The sequence below is a fragment of the Stegodyphus dumicola genome, chromosome 2, assembly GCF_044657685.1.
Source record: "Stegodyphus dumicola isolate Sdum_Otavi_A_Nest chromosome 2, ASM4465768v1".
Taxonomy (NCBI): domain Eukaryota; kingdom Metazoa; phylum Arthropoda; class Arachnida; order Araneae; family Eresidae; genus Stegodyphus; species Stegodyphus dumicola.
In genome coordinates, this window is record NC_140769.1 from 228,091,190 (window position 1) to 228,111,655 (window position 20,466).

At 28.9% G+C, this 20,466-nt stretch overlaps 1 protein-coding gene across 3 annotated transcripts in view; it reads left to right on the forward strand.

Moving 5' to 3' along the window:
* Nucleotides 1-1,179: 1,179 nt before the first annotated feature.
* The window catches only part of Sec16 (endoplasmic reticulum export factor secretory 16), a 99,310-nt gene continuing 80,023 nt past the window's right edge, over nucleotides 1,180-20,466 (forward strand). The window contains exons 1-10 of one of the 3 annotated variants that reach the window (XM_085811850.1): nucleotides 1,180-1,326; nucleotides 1,768-1,834; nucleotides 1,936-1,966; nucleotides 2,214-2,295; nucleotides 5,446-5,580; nucleotides 7,940-8,897; nucleotides 10,449-10,522; nucleotides 10,612-10,774; nucleotides 13,155-13,561; nucleotides 18,227-18,962. In XM_085811850.1, the coding sequence (XP_085667976.1) occupies nucleotides 1,795-1,834; nucleotides 1,936-1,966; nucleotides 2,214-2,295; nucleotides 5,446-5,580; nucleotides 7,940-8,897; nucleotides 10,449-10,522; nucleotides 10,612-10,774; nucleotides 13,155-13,561; nucleotides 18,227-18,962 (2,626 nt within the window). In that variant the 5' untranslated portion in view covers nucleotides 1,180-1,326; nucleotides 1,768-1,794. The remainder of the gene's footprint in view (nucleotides 1,327-1,767; nucleotides 1,835-1,935; nucleotides 1,967-2,213; nucleotides 2,296-5,445; nucleotides 5,581-7,939; nucleotides 8,898-10,448; nucleotides 10,523-10,611; nucleotides 10,775-13,154; nucleotides 13,562-18,226; nucleotides 18,963-20,466) is intronic. The other 2 variants (XM_085811852.1, XM_085811851.1) reach the window with 2 other exon arrangements.

A 20,466-nucleotide genomic window follows, 5' to 3' on the forward strand; every position in this document is an offset into this window, starting at 1 on the left:
AATATACGAAACGATAGGTACCAGTGAAGTCTTCTTAAAATATCTTTTCTTTCATTTCTCTTTGTTATGTTAAATTTACTTTGTTTTCCAAATTCATTGTTTCATATTCTATGTATATAACGTTTCTTGCTATTTAATTATTGAATAGACAGAAGACTTTCATAAACGAAGAACTGCAAAATTATGTATTCTTTGACTTTAATTATTTAACCGAACAATCGCCATTTAGTAGTATTCTATTAATGAACTAGGATTTGTATTTTCTGTATGCATGTGAGTTATTTCACTCCTCCTTACCCACAGAAAAATTTTAACAAGTAGATACAGACTGCTTTTAAAACACCGAAAAAATATATAAATGAAGAGTAACTATGCTCAGAGCTTAAATTTCGCCGGAGCCCACCAGAGCTTAGCTCCGATACCTCTCAGTTTTTGAGATAAATCATTATTTTAGCCGGAGCGCACCGGAGCCCTAAATTGAAGGGCTCCGATTTGTAAGTGAACTTCTTCCTGTAAGTGAACCTCAATTTTAACAGAAAAATTTTATTTTAATAATAATTATGCCTTAAAAACTATTCTAACTTCTGAATGCAAGCCTGTCTTTCCCTTAAACACAGGTTGAGATTTTAAGGAAAGAAAAGCCAATATGTCAAAGACTAATTCTTTAGGAAGTGCAATGATTTATGAGAGCAAGAAAACTTTTCGTTTTTGAAAATGCTGAAAGTGATACCCCGGACCTTCAGTAGACTTTTTTGACGATGTGACCAAACGCAGGGGATCACTACTGTCACTAGTATAGAGGAGTCAATTTTATTCTTACGTTGTTAATGGATTATATTCAGGAAAGATTATTTGCACTTGAAGGCTAGAAATATATCGACGGGACATCGCTATCAGAAAGTCTTGAATTTAACAATTTATTAAATTTCTATTGATCTCTTTACATTTCTTTTAATTTTGGCTTAATTATTTAATTATTTACATTTTAGTTATTTTAGTTATTTATTATTTTTTCTTCCGTCCTGACAGTCTTCCATAGGGCTCCAGCACTTCTAATTTTAGAAATTAAGCGCTGACTATGGCTTACGTAATTTCAGTGTCATTATGCTGTTTTAATATTTTCTGCTCTAAAAGTTCTTATTTTAAGTAGTTAATGAGCTAATGTAAGATAAAAAAACGGAACTATGCTTTTTAGTTAAAACATTTGGCAACTGCTATTGCAGTTAACGTTGTGCGAAATTTTTGTTTCCGTGGGCAATGTAAAATGATTGCAGTTTATCTTATCCGCAACATATATTCTGTATGAAATATTATAGTATTATTTTGGTGAGTTTAAAAATAAATATGTGCCATTTTTCGTATTCATTTGTAGTCTACTGATATGAAGGTCAACTGTCAGATTTTACATACGATAACTTGCAAATACACGTAATCCTTAAAAAAATTATTTCATATTGCCAGAAGATTCTGGTGTTTATCATAAAAATATTTTCTTCTGGTTTTTATATCAATCGCTTCTTCTTCGGAAAACATTGTTATGTGATTTGAATTTTTTTATGAAAACATCTGAGACTTTTAAACCCGTACGTAGTAACATATTGCTTGGACTGTTTGTAAATATTATTACTCAGTAGACTATTTAAGAGTGTTTTTTTTTAAGAGAAGAACATGTAAGAAAATATATGTGATTACTACTTTTTCTTAGCTAAAGAATTTGTATAAATATTTTGGAGGTACCTAAGATATACAGAAATTGTTATTTTGCAGTTTTAGGTGCTTTAAATTATTTACGGCATGAGTAGACGTTTACTGCAAAGAGGTCGGTACCCAAAAGGTGAGTTCTTTGGTAATATTTAGAACTTTAAGTGATTGAAATACATGTTGAAGGAAAACGGAAATTAAAGCTTTTTTTAAATTTTATTATTATTAAATTAGGTCCTGGAATTGAACAAATGACAAATCCAAGGTAAGTTCGTTTATACTTTTTTGAAAAATTTGTTTTTCATCTTCCTGAACCAGGAATAAGAATGCTTTTTCAATCAGTGTTCTGCCTATGTATATTCATGTAATATAAACAAATTATCTCATTCTTTTAAAATGCATTCTACTTTTTATTTTTAAAATTTGGTATAATTATAGTATGCTAACAATATTTGATTTATACTATAATAGTTCATATTTTAGAAGTGTCATACAGTATATATATGTTGCAGCTCTCAAGTTCCATCAACAACTTCTCCAGCTTGTCCACCTGGACCACAAATGCCTTATTATGGTTCATCTGTACAGACAGAGGTGTGTTTTAATTTCCTGTCTAAAAATTATTATAATAAAAAAGAGATGTTTTTAAAATCTTAAAGCCTGAATTTTGATGATTGGTAATTTTTTTGTTAATTTCCCCCCCCCCTCTGGTTTTAATTTATTGTCTTTAAATAAAGTAAAATGTGTTTACCATAAAATTTTTATTTTTAGGATGCATATTTCTTATTAATATAAACTTTTACCACATCATCTGTAGCTTTAATGTTATTTTTTTCAGTTATTTCTCGGGATCTGTGTAGCATTGCAAAATTCCTTTTAAATCAAAGCTTTCTTATATTTTTTAACTGGTGCTTGTTCTTTTATGTAATTATGTTCTGTTTTTTTTTCTTGTATTGTGAATTATTAGCAAAGTGCATTCGTATTTTTAAATGCTTATAGAATACTATGATATTTATAAAAATAATTATTTTTTCAAATGGCTGGACTTAACTTAATGATACTTACATCTTACAACTTAATAATCCTACTTACATGATCTTAATGATACTTACAACTTAATGATCAGGAATGGCCAGAGTATTTTTTAATGTATAATAAAAGTTTTTTTATATAGAAACTTTAAATATACTCTAAATGATTAAAAAATTCAGGTTTTTATATTTGTTTTTGAATTATCTGAGCAAAATGCTGTAAAATTGTTTTTGAACTTTCAAAACAAAACACAGTTAAACTATTTATTACTGAAAAATTATTTTGTGTCTTTCCTAATTGTTTAGGCAATTGTGAAAATGTAATTGAATTCTCTGAAGTAAACATATGGCACTTAAAGGCTGTCATATCTATTTAATTGACAGTATTGAAAATTTTGGAATAACATTTTAAAATAAAATATATTAATATTTTTTATTGTGCTGTTATTAATTACAACTAATTGAACTGTAGTTGTCTATCTAACTTTGCATTTTAAAAATATATTTAAAATAATATATGTAGCAGAGAAATGTTTTAATTATTATACTTTCTGATCTGATAAGTGCCTTTTATTTAGTTCATTTTTAGATGGTAATGAAGCTAATTGCTGTCATGTTTGAAAATTTGAATACTGTGGTTAAGTTATAAAAGTGAAAATTTTTATTTTATTTTAGACTTTCTGTGTTCTTTTTGAGCTCCTTGTGCTCTGCTATAACTTAATTGTATAACCTTTTTTTGTTCTGTTGCTTTTTTGCTTTTCAGTATTTTTTATTATGTGTTAAACAAATTCCATATTAACATATCTGTGCAAAGAGCAGCAGCAGCACATTAATAATGATTATTTTAAAAAATATATAAATGTTGAATATTAACAAATATATTTAATAAAAAACAAATTATCATATTTTCACATGTATTACCCCCTCCCCTCTATTAATTTTATCTTCGAAAAATCAAAAGAGTAAATTCTGTGAATAATTTAATTTCTGAAGGATATGGTAAGAACATGTTAAATGAAAAGTAGTTATGGATAAACTACATGTAAAAATATATATATTCTTGTAAGAATACATAATAATATTAACATTACAGTGTCTAATAGAAAGTATCTTCATAACTTGAAATTTTGCCCATTGTTATTGTCTCATAGACCTCAGATCTTCCATAAATAATTAGAGGAGGTGAAGTGAATTTTACTTAGCAAAATCGTAGACTGAATGTCAGTTTGTTTTTCCTTTGTTGTAACTGGTCAGTTCTTACATTAGTCTGGCACCATAAAGTTCAACAGTTAAAAGGGAAATTTTTAATATGGCATGATTTTTAACACAGGTAGTTTGCAGTGGTTTATTGATAAGGTGAAAACAATCACTTTATAAATGAATCCATTTTAAAATTTAGGAAAGCTGATTATCCGAGGACATTGAGGTATAACGTATTTCTCTTGCCTTTCTGGTGTAATAGTCAGGTTATATTCGAAAGGTCCATGGTTCAAGTCCTGGTGAGAGCATTGCGCATTTTTCATGTCTTCAGCTTCAAAAATAACCTAATGTATCTATAGTGACACCCAAACTAAAATAAGGTGGTGGATGATGTTTCTCCACCACCAGGATTTGGCGTTTGTATCTCCTAATCTCCAGTCGCCCTTTAAAAGGGGGGGGTATATGAGGTATTTCTCCCGCCTTCTTAGCATGCCTTCATGGTGTAATGGTTGGCACATTCGGCATGTATTCAAGAGGTCCGTGATTTGAGTGCCGGCAAGGGCATTGCTAATTTTTCATGTCTTCCGCTTCCAAATAATATATGTACAGAAGCCTCTACAGAAGAAGGGGCCAATTAAAGATATATATATATTTTAATTTTCAGAATGTGTTGCTAAAAATCTAAGAAGGATGAAATACAGAATTATTAATTAGTTCCTTTGTCAGATCATACTATATAAACTTAAATTGAGGGAAAACTTTAATGAATGAAGCTGCATATTTAGTAGCATTGAAAATGTGATATTTCTTAGGGTTAATTAAATTATTATTAATAATTTTGAAAATTAGATTTTAATTTGCCATGCATTAAAAATGAAAAAATTTCGTACATTTTGAAAGACAAATCTTATCTATTTTTATCAGTGGTAAATTTGATTTTATAAAATTCAGATATATTAAAATGAAAAATAATTTTGTTTGTAGAAACCTGTGGAAGGGGTTTCGGATTATTTTCTCATAATGATATTAATTTCTAATATTAGTGGTCAGAAGATTGTTTATTTTAATATTTAAAAGAACCAAATTATAAATTTTAAAGAAAAATATTTTTATTCTGATACTTATGTCAGGTAAATGTATTTAAAAGGTCATATATATTTTGAAATTTTGGCGTCTCTTTATGGTTTTTTCAGACTATTGATAACTGGTTATTAGTGTGCAGTAAAGCATGTATGTTCATCCAGATTTAATAAGTTTAAATTATTCTGTTGAGAATTCTTAATATGGTATTCTTGCATTAAAACTAGGAAAGTTTTTCATGCTCTTTATATTCATTTAAACATACATTATAGTTATTTGAATTAATGTCAGAAATATTTCTTATATAACCTATTAATTAACATGGCTCATGTTTAATTTTATTGCATGCTTTGTGAAAATGGTATGTTTGTTGTATCTGATTGCATGTTTTGTCCAGTGTTGTATTGTAAATTGATCCTTGTATTTCATAAAGACTGCTCAAAATCCCTGGACACAACCTTCCTATCCTAACCCTGCTTCTTACCAGCAAAATCAAGTATCACAACAACCTGTGCCTGATACTAGTAGTTACTGGTCAGGAAGTCAGATGTATCCATCATCTGTGCAGGTATAAAATATTAGCAAAATTAAAGTCAAATTTGTAGTCCAGATACTCAGCTGCATATAATTCTGTATATTTATTATATTATAATTGAATGATATGCAGTATAAGATTGTAATGTAAAATTATATATGTGATTTACTATATTTCATTTGGGTAACATATAGTACATAGTCAGAATTTTGTTAAACCTAAGCTATTTTTCTCTCATTTAGTGTAATGAAGGGGGTGATTTATCTCTACAATTTTTATTTTAAAAAATGTACAAAGAAATTACTGTTATTTAATATTTATTTAAATTAAAATGTTCTTGTATTCTGAGTTTCGTTTAACATATACCATTACTGTCTGTTGTTTCCTTAACGACGTTATTATCTCAAGCTTGTGTTATGAGTGTGTTTTATTATCATATGCAAAATATAAAGTGAATCACCTATTTTAAAATAAAAAAAAATAAATAAATAAATAAAAAAAAAAAAGCTATATAAATTTGAATAGCTTTCGGTTGATCTTTAGATTATGGTAACTTGGCGATTTTTTGGCGACCAACTCTCCTACAGCAACCCTCTATTTTTTTTTTCCCGCCGCCATTTTGTCTTCACGAAGTAAAGACATGTTTCTTTTCTTTTTGTCTACTGAACACTTCTTCCAACAATCTACTAGCCGAATTACACTTATGCTAGAAATTTTATCTAACAAAACTGCTTAATCATGACAAATATTCACTGCAAAATTGGGAAAAAGTGCACAATACCATACTCCTTACGCGTTTTTCAAAATAACACATACACATAAACCATGTACACGTCGACTTATTTTTATTTAAAAAACATCCCAGAATTATGCAAAAATGGCATTGCGCACACTCTTCACTATATCCATGTACACTGCTTTTTTCTCTTAAATTAGAAAAATTTCACGAAAATACACGACAATTTTCTGATTCTTTAAACCTGGTAAAAAGAACATATATGAAATTACCTGATCGCGAAAAAGTATATACCCTTTTCAAATATGAACATTTCCACATATAAAATAAAAAAATATCCAAAAACTTTTACCTCTAAATCATCTATTATATTATAAACGTCACCAACGAATTCATACCGCAAGCATTACAAATACTTAGTGCCAAATATTTAAATTATTTCCATGCACGTTTACTTCAACTAAAACGTATACCAAATTCCTACAAACATAAAATTCACAAAATAACTATCATTTAATTAAAATATAATTAAATTCAAAAACACTACTTAAAATATAAATAAGCACATACATTAAATTAATAAAAATTAGCTTACAATCCTAATTACTTTAAACTAAATCATTGCTAATAACAATTTTCCCAATAATACCAAATTACTTTACTTCCACCTTACATTTAGAACAATGCATAAAAATAATATCCTCAAATAATTAAAAATACTAATTTACCTAATCTTCTTCAGAATCTTGCTTACATGGTGGATACACTTTTATTATGTATTCAATAAATTATTGAACGATTTTTTCTGCGAATTTTTCCTCCACACTTCCTCCGCTAAATAAAAAGCAAAATTCTCTTTATGATAATGCCTTGGAATGGCGCTTTTTATAGCACTCCACGTGCCCTCTATTGTATTGGTATGTGCACCTGTTTCCGGATCTTTAAAATAATATTTGTGGTTCACAGCAAGATGTTTAAAACCTTCATCTTCCAAACATTCATACGATTTTTCACTTTAGACAGCGCCATACAATCCCAAAATTATTCAACCCTACTTCACACAACACACAATGAAGCTTAATACAAAATAATATACAGCCACAGATATTTTTCCAAATTCCCCCCTTTTCCGATTAAAGAACCGTAATTTGTCCATTAATATCACATGACATATCCCATGATCTCTCATTTCCCTCACACAAAATAATGCGTAATCGGAACTGAGTACTGCTCACATTATTACCAAAGTCCCAGGTAGTAACCTTTATCGCCTCCAAAATGTCGCCAAACTACCAGTTACCATATTGTAAAGATCAGCCTTGCTTTCAGAACTGGTAATATGCCTGCTTTTACTGTAATATTTTCATGTGTTTTGCTGTGCTTGGAAATATTTTAAGTAGAACAAAATTTTATAACTCTACATGTTTCACGGTATTTACTTTATACATGTATTCCATATTTTTAATGTTGCATATACTTTATACATTATATTATCAGACCCACATGTACTGGTTAAAGTGACTGGGATATGAATGTGAAATTTATAAAATACGATGATAATATCCTTATAGACAGTAAAATTGAGATTGTTTTTTTTTTAAGAATTTAATTTTAATTAAAAATTTATAGAATTTAATTCTGAGTTTTGTGTTTTAGTCACCTGTAAATGAACCCTGGAATTGGAAACCAGAAAATAATATTGAAAGCTCTAGCTACAATAATTATCAGCAACCACCTCCTCTTGAACAGTGGCAACAAGTATCATATTCACAGGTTGATAACCAAAATTATTCTTCTCAGTCACAGGTTTATAATCCTTCTGCACATCAAGTATACCAACCTGTTGTAGATTATCAGACTGGAAATAATAATACAAACACTATACTTCCTAATACTTCTGGATCAGCATGGGAAAATGGAGAGTTAAGTATAACTCAACCAGAACAACTTCCATGGACTTATGGTGCCCCTCAATATTGCAATCCATCATATTCTACAACTGACTTCCCACAAAATTCAAATGCTGTTCCTACAAATACTTCTATGTGGAAAGTGAATTCTGATCAGCAGTCAATTAGTACATCTAATCATATGCAAGAAGAATCTTCAGTTAACTACTTATCTAGTGGAAGTACAAATTTAAGTGGTGTTGCAAGTAAAGTGGAGACCATTACTTCAGAGCAAACTGAAACTTCCAAATTAGAAGTAGATAATGATAGGAAAATAAACACTTCTTCTATAGATGTTAACATAAGTGATGAAAAAATTAACAATCCCTCTGAATACTCTGGCGATAATGATTATGGTAGTAGTACACTGTCAGCTTTTTTCCAAAGTAGAGATGTTGATAATTCATCAAATAACTCTGAATCTGGAGTATCAACTTCTGAAATTAAAGCTACTGTTGATTTAACTAGTCTAGAAGAGGAAGTTGCTCACCTGAATATGCATGAAAATGAAAGTAATTCTCATCATTCAGAAGAACATGAACTTGACATTAAATCGGATGAGGAAAATTTAGAGAATAATTTCTTGCAGGAAGAAAATATAAATGATTTGGATGGGGAAGGAGGACGAGAACTAGAACCAGATTCTCCTGTTGGTTCTGTAGAAGGTGGGTCTGTGATACTAGTTTCACACTTTTTAACAAGTAAAATTCAGTAAAAAAAAATTAAAAAAAAAAAAAAATCAAATTGTGAAAGGTATAAAAAACTAACAGAAGAAAGTTCATTATGTTTAATATAATTCTGTACCTAAAGTATAAAATAATTTTGGAGGGGGATTAAATGTGTGTTGTTTTAAATCAAGATCATTTATGTATTTCTTTCTAATGGTGCAATTGTTTGTCAATAAAAGTTAATTCGCTAATCTAAAATTTCAAAACTGTTAACAAAAGTAATACCAAGAAAAGTGTTGAAGTAAAATTTTGGTCACCAGTTTGCATAAATAAGATGTACTTTCCAGAAAGCCATATAAAAGAATCAAATTTCATTATTTTGCCATGACTTTGATTATAACCACTGAAAACTATTATATAACTTAGGAAACTGCATAAATAAAAATCGTGCTGTTCCATTTGAACTTTCATATGTGATGAAGAAATTTTAAACTAGATTTGGAATAAATTGATATTTTCCCCTCTGGTAAAGACAACTGTAGCATATAAATTTAATTTTTAGTCAAACAAATTTAGAAAAAAAAATTTTTTTTTTTTAAGATATGAAAGCTTTCAGATTTTACATTACGCCCAAAGGGGCATTTTTTTAACGTTTAGTGTGTTACCTTTATTTATTAAATAGCATGTTCTTCACACTTAAACCATAAAATTCAGTCCAACAGCAATATCGCAAAATAATTTTAAAATGAGCATATCTTTCGAATTGCTAATACACAGTCTCGCTCGCTTTGAAGTTGTTGAATTTGTTAATCAAAAATTCCTTAAAGTTTTACAAAATATGAAATCGATAATAAAACAAATTTCAAATTAGGGCTTCCAAATGCCCATCTTCGGTGGAAGATTACGTTATTCAAAATTTGATCGCTCTAGGTACCATTGTTTTATCACAATGTGACAAACATACATACATTTGTGCAGATTCTTCATTATTTAATATCTTTAAATATAATGCAGGACTCTAATATTTGGTGGCAACAGTTTGAAAAGTGAACCAACATTTATAGTGTACTAACGCAAGATGCCAAAATGAAATTAATAGCCCTTCTGGGCTAAAAATTCTATACATAGTATTAAAAATGAACTCCACTTGCTGAAACTTTATTGTAAACTGTAACAGTCTCTTTTGAAAGGAAATTATAAGGCAGATTTTGTTTAATTCAGATATATACAGTAGCTTGTTTATTTTTTATGCTTTGCTGTAAGAGTAATCTTTTTTATATCCTGTGTTTTTTTTTATACTGATCAATGACACTAAATTTCCTAGTTTTTTAAATTTTTTCAGGGATTATTTTATAGTAAAAGTAATAGATTTTATTGGAAATCTCTAAAATATTTCCATAATGATTCACTTAATAAAGTGTATCAGTCAGTAAATATATGTGAATATTTTTTTTAGCATATGAAATGTTTGAAGTTTCTCCTCTATTTTTTAAATAAATTCAATCCTACATTGTATTAATGTTGTTTCATTGCCCATTTTTTTAATAGAACCTGTTAATCAGGAAGTTCCAGAGCCACATACTTCAGATTCATCAAAACTACAGCAGAAAGGGTCAAAACAGGTTGATTTTGCTTCATATCTTTAAGCTTTTACCTGTGTGTAACATCTTTTCGTGCATTAAATATTAATTGGTACATTTCTGCTTTGCAGAATAATAAAGAATTACCTTTAGAAGAACCTTTAAATCAACAGATTCCTGCTGAATCTGGGCAGAAATCTCGTTCAGCATCTTGTGAACCTGAAAAAGTAATCATTCGTCCTCGAGAAGAAAGTCCATTTAAACCTCCTCGAGGAAATAACAATTTAAAAAGTGGTTGGTATTAGTTGATAAGAAAATTCTCATTTGTTACAAATAAAAGGAAATAGCTGCCAAAATTTGTCTACTTTCTGATTATCTGTACCTTCAGTTTCAAAATTCAATAGAATTGCCATATTTGGCACATTTTTGAGTATATAAGCAACAACAATTTGCTCTTGCACATGTGCTTTATATATTTAGCTGTCATTTTATTTACCATTATCCATCAGCTGTAAAAATATAAATATAGGTCATATAGGTTTCTTTTTCTCATAAAATGCTTTGTTTTATTGTTATTTATAAATGGAATTGTACCAAATTTACTAAGCCAACAGTACTAGTTTGAAACTTTTTGAATAGATGCAGATAATTAGAAAGTATAAAATTTATTCTAATTTAAAGGAGGCTAGCTAACCTTAAGTAGCTGTTTCAAAATCAGATATAGTTATGTGTTGAACTGCAATTCAGAATTCAAGGATTACTTTTCATGAAATGTTTGGCAGTGGCATTCAATAAATATCAAGTCAAAATGTTAAAATGCAATAGTTTTCTTATAAAAATTATGATGTGATGGTTTTCTTCTTTCACTATATTCTTTATATTATTTGACAATATACATTCTAATTGCTGAATACATGACACTTGGAAGCATATAAGTTTTTTTTTTTTTTTTTTTTTTGGGAGGGGAACAGTATTCATTCATATTTAGATTTTACAAAATTGTATTGTTACATTTTTTAATCCATTCCAAGGGTTAGAAGTACAAGCTTTTATATTCTTTTGCAAAAATATTTTGCATAGTAAAAGCTATACCTTTTTATACTACAAAGATATATCAGTAATAATAATAGCAATTACCATATTTTTGTATTGAGCTCGGTTTTTTTTTTTTTTTTTAATGTTTGCAAATTATAGATTTTTTGACTGTTCAAAAGTGTCTGCAACTTCACTCATACTCTTAAACAAAAACTTTGCTGAAAGTATTTTTTATTAAATATCTCATTTATCTCCATGTTCTATGACTGATATCCAGTGCAATGAAAACTTTTATTTTATCGTCTCTATGGCCAACTTTGTCAGAAGTTTCTTTAAGTATGTCAGATAGCAAAATGTGTAACTAAAAGACTGAAAGAATGTGCTTTTGTAAGTTGGTTAGTGAAGTGTTTAATGACATTGTTATTGTGGTGTTTTACATAACGTGATGTTTGTTATTAAATAATTTCTGATTTCGGTTTAGTTTCAAGAAATTAGATAGAAGTAAAATTATTTAAATAAATATCTTCCTGCATGGAATAGCTCAATCTAATCTTTGTTAAAAGTAATGGTCTAGATTGTAAAGGTATATGTCTATTGCTCCTAATTACCATGGCTATTTATAGTAACAGTTTGCAGAACATCATTTTATTATCATGGCCATGTTAAATCATATTTTTTGTAAGCTATGGCATTTAAAATTTTAAGTATGAAGACTTAATTTGAGTTAACTGTGATAACAGTTATGCATGGAAAAATTTGTAACCACCAAAGAAAGTAAAATTTAATCTTCAGAAAGGTCTTTCAATAAAGCAAAAATTATTTAGGCCACATTCACCAGTTCTGTATGCCTATGTTCTCAACCGGTAGTACAAGAGATAAAAATAGGTGGTATGCAAAGAAGCAAAGTATTTCTAACTATTAAATTAAAAAATTAAAATCCCAACATCTTGATCATGTTTTTCCTCTAACACTTGTAAATTTATGCGATCTGAGCTATGTTCAAGAGTGGTGGTGGTAGTAGTTATTTACTAGTGGTGGTACTAAAGGTTTTTAATTTTTATTTACATGATGGTATGCGTTAGTCAAAAGGTTGAGAACTGCTGCTGTATGCTATAATTTGTGCCATGCCGTAAGATTATCCAGTGTATGCTTTTTTTTTTTTTTTTTTTTTTTTTTTGAGTAAAACGAGTTTGAGGGGAATGATCTCAAATATAGATATTCTAATAGATTGACAGGATATTGATGAAAGATCACAGTTGAGATATATTGGCATTTGTTTCATTCATAAGCCCTAATGATGAAAAAAGTTTTTACTTATGTGTTTTAATTTGTTTTAAACAAACTAGCCACTATTATAATTTTTATAGCTAGTTTTATCTGTAAATATGGAATGAATGTAATATCTAAGTTCATTAGAAAACCACACTGTAAATATGACATGAATGTCTTGCATATTTTAGAGAGTGCTTTAGAAATATTTAAATGTTTTTATTCTATTGCATATTTTAATTGCTTGTAAAGTATCATATTAATTTGTTTTATTTAGAATATGTGATGAGTATTTTTCATCTTAAATACAATTCAGATTTTATCTTTTTTATATATATAAATTAACCGTAAGGTATTATTTTTCTTTCAGGAGCAATTGTTCAACAGGAAAAATCTGCAGTGTCTGTTGTGTCTGTTCAGAAACATGCTGAGGCAAAAGCATCAGAGGGCAAAACCATAGTGCAGGAAGTAAATTTAGAAACATTTCCAGATAATTTAGAACGTCCTCCTGATTATGAAGAACTTAGAAAATTGTCTCCGCTCTATGTTTCACATCAGAAACATTTAAGAAATGAGTTGAATAACTCACCCAGTTCATTATTATGTGATAATCCTGACATTCCTTATGTTTCTCTTGCACCTGCTGCACCTCCTTTGCATTCATCTTCAAAGTCGGACAAATCAGAGTCATCCGGTGATTCCAAGCCGTCTTCAAATACAGGCAGTTTATATAATTTTGTGCCATCTGGCAAAACACAGTGGCCTTCATTAAATGAAGTAAGATCATATTTTTAATATTTTAGCTATTTTTTTATTGATGTATGAATAAACTGTTGTTTCCTCTTAGAAAGAAATGTAAATAAATGAATAAAAAATAATTTAATATAATATTATTTTTTATTTTAATTATGAATTTTTCCAGCTTAATTTTTTGATTGCTTAACGTATGAGAATTTTGATAGTTATTAAAATTTTATTTCCTCGGCAAAAATAAAAATTTATAAAATAGAATAATAGAACTTAAATGCATTGTTAATTGAAATTTAATTATAATTCTTTAGGTCTCCTGGTTTTATTCAAAGACACCCAGCTTTTCATAACATCTCCCGATAGATCCGTAACTCTCCTGCCTTTTGATTTGTAGCCTTTACACGGGAAAATATTTCCCCATAATAAATTTATTGAATGAGTAACACCTAAACTGTTTAAGTTCTATTCTTCCACCCGTAGGGACTCGTTGGCATCATTTTTGCTATTAAATTTTATTTGTCTTAATCTATTGTAGACATCTGTAAAACTTCTATGAAGTTTCAACCAGTGGTTTATCAGTTAATATTTGTTAATTGTTTTCCTTCAGTACATTGTATATTATTACATTCATCTGCATGATAGTATGCATATTATTATTAATTTTATTTTCATCGTATTTAAAATTACAGTGATCAATAACTTTCCTTCCCTATTCAAACTTCTGATTCTCTCAGTAACAAAATTTCAAAATAAGATTAGCCTAGGAACATAAAATTTAGGACAACTAATTAATTTTCAATATACTTGGTATTTTCCCATTTTCACAGCCCTCAACATTATGGCATCTGAAAGAAATAAAATGCCTCTCTCTTGGAAGAATGATGTAGCATCTTGCTTAGTCATGAGTAAATACAAAATTGTTAACTTAAAAATGAAGAAAGAAACCATTTATATGGGGTCTAATCATAGCTGTTATCTTCTACTGTTACATTTTTGGAAAGTTTTAGTTATTTCCTCACACTCCTTAAGTGATGTCAGTTCCTCTTCTCAACAGTAAATAAATTGTAGTGTTGTTAAAAGCAATATTCTGAAGCTGCTGAACCAATTGTCGGAAATGATGCTTTTCAAAGACATTTTTGCATATTCAAATGCATGGTAAAATGCCTTTTTCTTTGAAGAGTGGTGTAGCATCTTCCTTAGTCTTCAGTAAACCAAAGATTGTTAACATTTTTATTTATTTATTTATTTTAAAGAAAGAAAAATTATGATCTGCTCATAGCATTAAAATGTCATCTACTTTCAGCTGTTATCTTCCTTAGACATCAGTAAATTAAAAATTGTAAACATATTTTTGACAAAAGGAAAACACTTTAGCATATGGCTTAGTTATATCTTTTTTGTAAAAAAATCAATTAAGTCCCCCTTTTTTTTTTTTATTTTATTTTATGCAAACATCAGTCCAACTTTCAAATGTAAGAATCATAAATAAACATGTCAAGGTGTATTGAAATTACATTGCAAAATAAAGAACATTGCATGGGGCAGTAATCGTCTTACAAAATTGTGACACATATCTTAAAATTTTATCAAAACTACTCTTACCTTTTTCCGTATGTGGTTAAAAGTTTACTCCTGCAGTGGGTAAATGAATAGCACATGTGTTTTATTTTGCAAATGTAAGGTAGGACTGTTTTAAGGGCCATAATAGGAAAGTACCATGTATTTTATAGCAGAAGCATATTATAAATAATTTAATAACCTGAATCATGCATTTTAAAGTGAATTTAAATCAGTTTTTTTTTATCAAATGGTGTTATTGTGCAGCTCAAAAACCTCGCAGAAACTCTCAATTATAATGTATAGACTGGAAGCAGTGCTTTGCTTTATAAAAATTAAAGCTTTAGCAGGCTATGTTAGAAAATTTGCTAGAACACTATCTAGTAATTACTATTTACTGACAATCAATCCAATATTCTTTCTGTAATGAAGAGATATCAATTAAATCTTCAAATAAAAAAAAAATATTCAGCAATACTGATCCGTCAATATATCTGTAGTTTTCAATTAACTAGCTCACTGAATTTGTAATGTGCTTTATAAATATCTATCCAGTTAGCTTAAATTTTTACTCATTTTTATCTCTTCCGATTTCATATTCCTAAAACTTGCTTCAAAAGAAGATGTAAATTAACTGAATGAAGAAAGAAGAATAAGTATGGATGTAATAAAATACTGTATCATCTTATAGTGTGGAAAACTGTGTTTAGTTCTTGGGATATATATGATTTTTCAAGATTTCGTTCTTCAGAAAATCTGGCATCTCTGTTACAGCACTCAAACTTAAGTTTAATGGACCATGGTTTCCATGAATCTGATTTTATATGCTGTTTATCGCTTTTCCCTCCTTGTTGCCTTTTGAGTGGGCTAAGGAATTAAGGAAGAGTGCTGTTATGAATAGTAGGCACTTCATCCAGCTAAAAACTTAAAAACTTCAAGTGAAGGCACAGTTAATTATTCAAGATTTCCTGCTTTATAAAGTCTGTTTGTACAGAATTAACTGATTAAATAATTAAATGATTCTATGTGCATTAATCATAATATGTTTTCTCTGTGTGCATTGGTTCAATTTAGTTTGAATGAAAACTTTGAGTTGTAAGTAATAATATTTGAATTTATAATTATTATTGGGTAATGAGATCTAGAATAATTTTCAGGCATTATATAAAATTATTTTGCTGTATTTGAAGTAATATATTTGACCTGTCATTGCACATTTGGTAATACAGCTTATAGAGTTTGGTCTTTTTAGAGAACATAAACTATAACAAAACTCTAAAAGGCAAGTGCTGAATTATCACTATGTCTTGTAATTACCACAGAGACAGGAAAAAGGCATAAAGGAACCCTTTTATTAACTTAAGTAAGGTTTAACAGCCAGCATCAACTCATGTTTACAGAAGTTGGTGGTTTTGGTTTAAAATCAAAGATAATGGATGAACTTAAAATTAATTAAAACAAGTTTAGCCTAATGGTTTCACAATTTAAATAATGCATAAGATGGGTCGGACCTAAAGTCGACACAACAAGCTTGATGGCAAGAATAACTCAACGCCACTGAATATTAATTGCAAGAGAATCAAATTTAGCAATGTGGCCTTCAAGCAGGCAGAACAGCCTCTAATTGTACCTTCTAAACCTTTCCTTAAAATAATCTCTTCTTTCTGCTTAATTTGAATATCGCATAAGCTGGAAATTTACATTCTGTCAAGAAAAATGGAAATAAGATCAGTAGGAAGGAATATTAACATAAAATAACTGGTAAGCAACTTGAATGTTACCTTATAAGTTTTAATTGGCTCTTAAGTTTATAGTACATATTTTAAGTTTTTAGCAAACATAAATTAATGAGAGCTAGCAGACTGTGTGAGGAATTATCCTCAAGTCTTAAGTATGGCAAAGTCCAGAGAAGGGTGTAAGGAACTCTTTATTAACTCGATATAAATTTCAAACGGCATCAACTCATGCTTCGAGAATCCAACACATTTGTCTTAGCTCAAAAGATAATAAGTTACATGAAATAGAATTAATATAGCCTAATAGCCTTTCACAGGTTACTTAACGTGCAGACAGGCTCTGATTAATAAAAGGCAGTATCAACAAGCCTATTGGCTAGAAGCATGCAACACTCTACAAATCTAATTGCTAGTAACTCAAAGATAACAACATGGCCTTCAAGCAGGCGTAATACACTCTGAAATCACCTTCTACAACCCTTCCCTTAAATACTTCTTTCTGCTTCATTTGAGTACACGTGTGCTAATTCATTAGCATTCCAGCAAGAAAGCATAGGTTAAAAACGAGAGTAAAAGGGAAGTTGCTTTAAAATAAAATTAACTGTTAAATAAATTAAATGAATCCCTACAAGTTATATTCCGCTTTAATTATTTCAAGTCCATGCACTGATTGATTTGACATAGAGCATAACAAAGCAGACTGTTAGATAAAGTTACTTAAACAGGTGGATATAAAATTTTCCATAAAATGTGTAGAGTATTCTAGTGCAGTATACATGCATTATACTATGTAAGAATTTCCAATAGAAAGGCTAAGATGAACGATAGTAGTGATGAGTATAACCCATGCATACAGCATTTTCCTTTTATAATGCACTATTATACTTTCTTTGAGGATGTCTTAAGAAAGAAAATTCTTAGTGCACTTTTACTAATATTAATTTCTCAAACTAATTTATTTTTCAAAATTGAAATAAAACCTTAAAAATTCATGTTCATGGTACCTTATGATAATTTTGTGAATTTAATCTCTCAGGGAGTGGATAATCTTTGATTATTTTATTATAATGATATAAGCATTATTCATGAAATTTTATTTTTTCTTTACATTGGTGAATTTTTGCTTCTGCATTTATTTTCTTTGTTGCTAATTTATTGTACCACTTTTCATATTGTTATTTAAAAAGTTAAAAAATAAATGGTAGTAAAAATTTTGAGCACAAGACAGAAACTTTCCTTCTTGCTTTGGAGGGGTAAATATTTTGACAATATTTCTAAATTTCCATGTAACCAGTATATTCTTATACAAGAAACTGAATAATATTTCCAGTTTTATTTATTCATTTAATGAATTCACAAATTATTCCATACTTAGATGTATGTTTTTCTTTTTCTACAGTCAAATGTCCCAGTAATGCTGCCATCAATGCCTTCTAGTAAGACTGATTTAGGTGAAAAAAGATTGAAAACAAACCAATTGTCAGCTACAAGCAGCAGTGAAATCAAAGCAACAAAGTCTGCCTCTTCCTCCCAGTCTAAAAAGTATGAACCTATGTCATCTGTAGGAAGAAATGATGAAAAGTTTGCAGAGCAGAATGATCAGCAGCAGCACCTATACTTAAAGGAATCGAAAATAAATGGCAGTACACATCCTAACAGTCAAAATTCTGATTCACCAAGGAAAAATTTAACAAATATGGAATACTTAGAACATGCAGGCAATCCAGCTATAAATATCTCTAACAGAAACACTGACTCATCATTTAATGTAAATTATATGAGAATGGATCCAAGGTATCAGAATAATCATTCAGAAAATAATCGTCAAAGGTTTGCAGATCAGAAATATCCCAGCTTTGATGAAAGGCAATATTACTCAGATCGAGAAAGATCCAGACCACCCAGCACAACATCAATAGGAGAAAAGCCAGAAGATTATTATTATGGTAATGGCATGAACCGAAGAGGAGGTCAACCTGAGAATGCTCGTCCTTCTTCCAGGATGAGTGAGTCGGACCTCAGTCGTGGTGATCGAAATGGCCAGTATGGTTATACCCGACAGCAGTATCCCTATGCATATCCTCCTGGGTATTCTCGAAATGCAGAATATTACCAACGGCATCCAAATTACAGAGGTAATTTTTTAGCATAAAATTTGAAAAATCTATTGTGTATTAAATAATTTCTTTAAAAATAATTCTTTGATATAATTTCTTTAAAAACATACACATATATAGCTAAATGCAAGATAAATATAATTCCCAAATTATTATGCATCTGCTAAAGGAGAATTATTTCCCCTTGAAAAGCAATTATCCTTTCACAAATAAATAATAATTTAATTATAATTTTTACATTTTACTTCTATTGTAAAAAATGTTTACAGTTCTATTTCATTTGAATATTTTTATGATGTATCATACATATGCTCAGCTAGACTTTAGTAGCATTTTTAATGGTTACTGTTCGTCAGTCCAATTTAACTTTTATATTTCACAACTTCTGAATTAGCTGAGACCTGCCTGCTTACCCAGCTAAAAGTCTTTACTCTGTCTTCATTTTCACAATTGTTGGTGATAGTCATATACCTCTATTTACAAAAGTGTTTTAAATGATGAAAATATTCATGTTTTGGCAATGTCAAATTTTTTCTTAAAAAATAATTTTCGATAAATAAGAAAATCTTAATTTTTAATGCGGTCTCATGGGTCCGATATTTACTTATATGTGGAAAAGTTTTATACTCATTATGAAAAAATAAAATTATGAGAAGTTTGACTCCAATGCAACAAAAATAGGCAGTATATTTAATTTCAAAATTTGTAACTTTTTATGTCATTTTCTACTTGCATAAAAGGACTAGTTAATTAAGCTAGAATAATTCAAGGAAATAAGTGTAAATGAAGTACAGGAAAAAATTAGCGTAATTCAATAAGCCATACAAGTAAACCATACGGTGTTCATATCATATTTTCCTATTTTTATATTCTAGTTTTCAACTATAATGTTATTTTCAAATACATAAGTGCATTTCAAATTTTCTTTTTAATACTGTATATTTGTGATAGTTGCATAATGAAAATAATATGCATTACAATTACATGTAGTTATTTGTTAAAACTTTTTATTGAAAGTATCAATTTTAGATTATTTAAAGAATGTCTTATAATTGAAGTTTGGAATATATGCTGCAAAAATAATAACAATGTAATTTAAATAAGTTTTAATTAAAAAAAAAGAAACTTGTAATATGACAAAAAATTAATGATATCCAATAAATAAGTTTCCAATTTGCAACCAGTTGTGAAATATTGTCAAACACCAATGATAGATCATTGATAGAATATCAAAAATTCATTTTGAATTTACTGAAAAGCTTTTTTCCAATATTTAATTGAAACCTTTAATAAGTCTGTTGAAGACAGATATATTACAGCTTTCAGAAAATGCTTCCAAAACAAAGGAAATTTTAAATTGAAATGATTTTTAATAATAACTAGGTACTTTAATAATAGGTACTTATACATTAACACAAACATTTTGTTTCAATTAAGCAATTTTATAGAAGGTAAAAAAAAGATGGCTTATAAATGAAAAAAAAGTATATGAGTACATGTTTTAAATAGATATTTGTGTTCA